At 46.0% G+C, this 4392-nt stretch overlaps 1 protein-coding gene across 1 annotated transcript; it reads left to right on the forward strand.

Moving 5' to 3' along the window:
- Positions 1 to 554: 554 nt before the first annotated feature.
- Positions 555 to 2775, forward strand: PRR32 (proline rich 32). The gene is made up of 2 exons (XM_032620772.1): positions 555 to 699; positions 1738 to 2775. Exons 1-2 carry the CDS (start codon positions 680 to 682, stop codon positions 2612 to 2614), a joined length of 897 nt encoding a protein of 298 aa, XP_032476663.1. The 5' UTR covers positions 555 to 679; the 3' UTR covers positions 2615 to 2775.
- Positions 2776 to 4392: the final 1617 nt, after the last annotated feature.

The following is a 4392-nucleotide window of genomic DNA, read 5'->3' on the forward strand; positions in this document are numbered from 1 at the left end:
GAAGGGAAGAATTGCAAATTGAGGGGCTAAAAAGTAAAAGCCAATGTGATTCTTAGAGGGATTTTTTTTATAGTGCTATTCTTGTTTCATCTTCACAAGTGAGAGTCAGATTGCAAAGCAATTTAACCCCCCAAACTCTGTTCTCCACCAAGTTAATAGTATGCACCCCCTAAACTGGAAGTTTAAATTACAAGATTAGGCATGGTACTCTGCTCAATGTTTGTAATTCCACCCTGGAAGAGGAGATTTGATAACTACCTTTTCTAAATAAAACTTCAGAAATAACTCTTAACAAAAGACCATGCCACCATGATTCTTCTAAATTTGTCTCGATGATTTGTCTTTCTAACTAGACTGCAACAGGGTTAATGTAGCGAATGCCTTTAAGTTCATCTGCTACTCTGCAAAAAGGAATCATACATTTAGCTTCAGAGGAGCGTCACAGACTTATCCCCTCCTCCTCCCAGCTCCTTTTCTCCCTCCCTTCCCTAGCAACTGGTAACCTCATAAAGAGGACTCCAAATCTAGAAAGAAGCAGTTGGTCCCTGGCTTCATTCGACCTGCCAAGCTGCTCTAAAGCAGAAGCACCAGTCATTTCTCCAGACTGAGTTGGCTTGGCGTGGGCGTTCAGCTGGTTTTCTCCATCACCTCAAGGAGGCTTTGCTGATCAAATTTCTCCATGGCTTGTACTGAAAATGTGTAAGTACAAAACTGTGTACAACTGTTTAAGTTGAAGGCAAAAGACAATTTGAATTGTTTTCCTGTGTGAGTGCGACACGGATGACAGGGAGGAGTGGGTTGCGAAGGATGCAGAAGGGGATTACAGACAAAAGCGTGAAGGACATAAATTCAGGTACTAAGAGTACTGGAGTTTTAAATGTAATTTTGAAGTTGCAAATCCTTAGTCTAAATTGTGGGGTTTAAATATGAGGAAATTCTTACTCTAGGGTGTGGTATGGGTCGAATGAAAGAAAATTTTAACAAAAGTTGGTGTAAATGTTGAATGATGCTTCATGAAAGAGAAACAAACTGGAGTGTTTGTTAGCATAACTAACCTTTCTTCGACTTCTGTGGAGGAAAAAAAAAAATGCTTTCCCTCATAAGACTTTCCAGAGCACTCCTACCAGAATCTAAATGATGGGTTTCGTGGATCATATATCCTACTGGGACTGAAAGAGCTGGTGTTTCCTCTGTTTATCTAGCATGCCTGCGCACTGCAGCTTTTAAGGAAGCTATCTGAGTCTTCTAGGCTGCCTTGTTGCCTTGAGGAGGTGGGAATATGGGGAACGGGGTGGAGCCACAGGTCAGCCATAAAGGGAAACCACAAAGCCTGATGCTAAAGAGGCTGCCTGGTGAAGGGCAAGTGAATCGAAGAAGTGTTTGCTGACTACACCGGGGAGGTGTATTCCACGGTGAATACACGGGAATAACCACCGTGTATTCCAGAGAATTCGATCAATCACATATTTCAGATATTTTCTGGTCACCGCATTTTCTTTTTTTATTTTTGCGGTACGCGGGCCTCTCACTGTTGTGGCCTCTCCCGTTGCGGAGCACAGGCTCCGGACGCGCAGGCTCAGCGGCCACGGCTCACGGGCCCAGCCGCTCCTCAGCATGTGGGATCCCGGGGCACGAAGCCGTGTCCCCTGCATCGGCAGGCGGACTCTCGACCACTGCGCCACCAGGGAAGCCTGGCATTTTCATTTTTGTTAACCTATTAATTTCTGTTTTGGCAAGCCTTGGAGGGCACGCCCCTTCACCCACAGCAGTAGCTGCCGATGAACATGGGACCCCAGAGCTGCGCCCCGGCGTGCCCCTCCAGTGTCCGAGCTCCATGCAGAAGGATGATGTGGAATCCTGGGGCCTCCCTCGCGTCCCCCTGAGACCCCCCTTCAATGTACTGGCCGATCTGGCAAGAGAGCAACTGGAGCGTCCCTCAGAGAGAACAGGATCCTGCATTCCCGTCGACGATTCGAGAGCTCTCAACCCCCCCCATAAGCCACCACCTGCTGTTGCGGAAGAGTCCCTAGCAACAGCAGAAGTAAATAGCTCTGAGGGGCTGGCAGGCAGGAGGCAGAGGGGACAGGATTCTATTAATGTGTCCCGGGAATTCTCTGGCGGCCCTCCCGCACTGATGGTGGGGGGGACGAGGGTCAGCAACGGGGGCACTGAGAGAGGTGGCAGTAATGCAAAGTTATATGTGGCTTTGCCAAGGGGTCAAGGATTCTTTCCATCCAGGGGCTCTCAAGTAAGAGGCCCGCCACCTATCCCCACCCTTAGATCAGGGATAATGACGGAGGTGCCTCCAGGAAGTACGAGAGTGACCTGCAAGGAAAGGTTGGCTCATGTTTCTTTCCCACTGGGAGGCCCGCGGCACCCCGTGGAGAACTGGCCAAGGCCTATGCCCTTGTCGTCCAGCACTCCGGGTTTACCTTCTTGCACTACTGCTCATTGCTTCATTCCTCCTCAACCTCCAAGTTTCAATCCATTTCTCGCTATGCCTATGGCTTTTGCTCCTCCTCCGATATTTGGTCCTCCACTGCCTTCCTATTTTGCCAATTGCCCTTCCTGGGGAATGCTGGCTCCTGCATCCTCAAACAGAGAGAACAACTGATGGCAAAAAAAAGGAAGGAGGGGAAAAAAAACGGTTGGGAAAAGAGGTGAAAGTTACTCATTTATGTTTTTATATCTGAAACCCCCTACCCTCTTGCAGCCTGTTTAGCACTAACGTGCCTTACATACTTGGAAATTCAATAAAGGCTCTAAACTTTGAAATATTGCGAATTATTTTGTAAAATGCCACTTTTGGAGCTGAAGCCTTGGATTTTGTTTTCTACTTTTAAGAAAATGAAAGCAGTAATGTGCCAGTGTTTTGTAAGTAGCTTAGTTGAATCCCTACCAATGGCTTGCAGCTGTGATTGTGGGGAGGTGGGATTGGGTTCTTGTTAGACTTGGTGAGTCCGGGGTGGGGATTTCCTACCTACCTAAGGCTATGGGGGGTTGCTCAGTGCAGGATGGGTGAATGAAGATAAGGTCCAGGAGGTAGATCCAAGTCCAGATAATAGAGTAAAATGCCCAAACACTAAAAGTAGTCAGATGAGACTGAGGTGAGAGTAACAGAGCCAACATTTGACAGACAGTTAGAGGCAGAACCAGGCTGAAAAGTTAGGAAAGAAAAGGAGCAGGGGAGATGGGAGAGTTCTACACCATTGCTTCAAACATGAACTAGTGTTTGTCTCTCAGCATTTCGCTGTTGCTAAATACATGGTATAGATAAGGCTGGCTTAATAAGAAGTCTGGGGACAAGATGGAACCGGGCTGAATCCTTCACCCATTCTCGAAATAAAGGGTACGATATACTCAGAACTTTTAAAGGCAAATGAAAACATTTCACTCCTGTGGAATTATTTTCTCTGACACTGCTATGTTTGTACCCTTCATAAGTGCTACAGCACCCCATTATCATGATGGCTCTGAGAGATTATCAAAAGCCCAGATGGGAGCTTTTTCAAATTCTAGTGACAAAGATATGGGCACAGCATGCAGGGTGGAAGGGTGGCCATTCTGACCACTATACAACTTCATTCACACAGTGGTCCTAAAACACACTGACACTGTCTATGAAGAACCACTAAATTAGAAATATCTTTAGAGGATGATTCTTCCAATGAGCATTTTTCATGCGCAGAGCTGATGACGTAGGTGATGTAAGCAGTCAGTTAATGGTTGACAAAACCTACAGATCCAAAAGGCACCTAGCCTATAAGCAAAACCATTTATGTGTTTTTAGCACCAATCGTGGGTTCTTCACTACTCGGGGAAAAAAAGACACATGGATCCATGAAGTTTCTTTTTCTCCATTTGATTCAGAATAGATTGTTCTAAATTTACAGGTGGTAGCGCAAGGAGCACTGGATAAAAGGAGCATCTGGATAGAGCTTGCTAAGATTCCCCTTACTCTGTCCTGAAGCTGGCGCAATTCCATCAGTTCACCGTGGTGGGTTGAGCAGACGCATGCAGCAAATCATTTGACAGCTGCTCACTATGAGGTAGCTTAGTCCCAGCGTACCAAACACTTACTGAATTTTCAGCCTTAATGAACAGAGGAGTTGGGCATGCTTATAGTCATCAAAAATATCTTCTGAGCCAGATGTTAAAAGATATTTTGACAAGAAATCAAGTTGTTGTGTCAACGGCAGTGCTGCATCTCTGGAGAGTTGCCAAAAGGTGTGGTAAGTGACAGCAGAATAGGATACGTTTTCCTTCTCAAAGGAAGTAGCTCCGATAAACACTCAGAAAGACTTTACTCACAATTACAGCAATCCATGACAAATTTACTGTAACAAGAAAGTGCCACCAACACAAGCTGCTCTTTTTAAACCCTCTGTTCTC

Source organism: Phocoena sinus, chromosome X (assembly GCF_008692025.1).
Source record: "Phocoena sinus isolate mPhoSin1 chromosome X, mPhoSin1.pri, whole genome shotgun sequence".
Lineage (NCBI taxonomy): Eukaryota > Metazoa > Chordata > Mammalia > Artiodactyla > Phocoenidae > Phocoena > Phocoena sinus.

What these genes read in the sequence shown, in the direction of transcription:
- PRR32 (XM_032620772.1), top strand. Translation starts at nt 680, where the DNA reads ATGGCTTGTACTGAAAATGT. An exon ending in ATGGCTTGTACTGAAAATGT is followed by an intron (nt 700 to 1,737) that starts GTAAGTACAAAA and finishes TGTTTTGGCAAG; the next exon opens with CCTTGGAGGGCACGCCCCTT.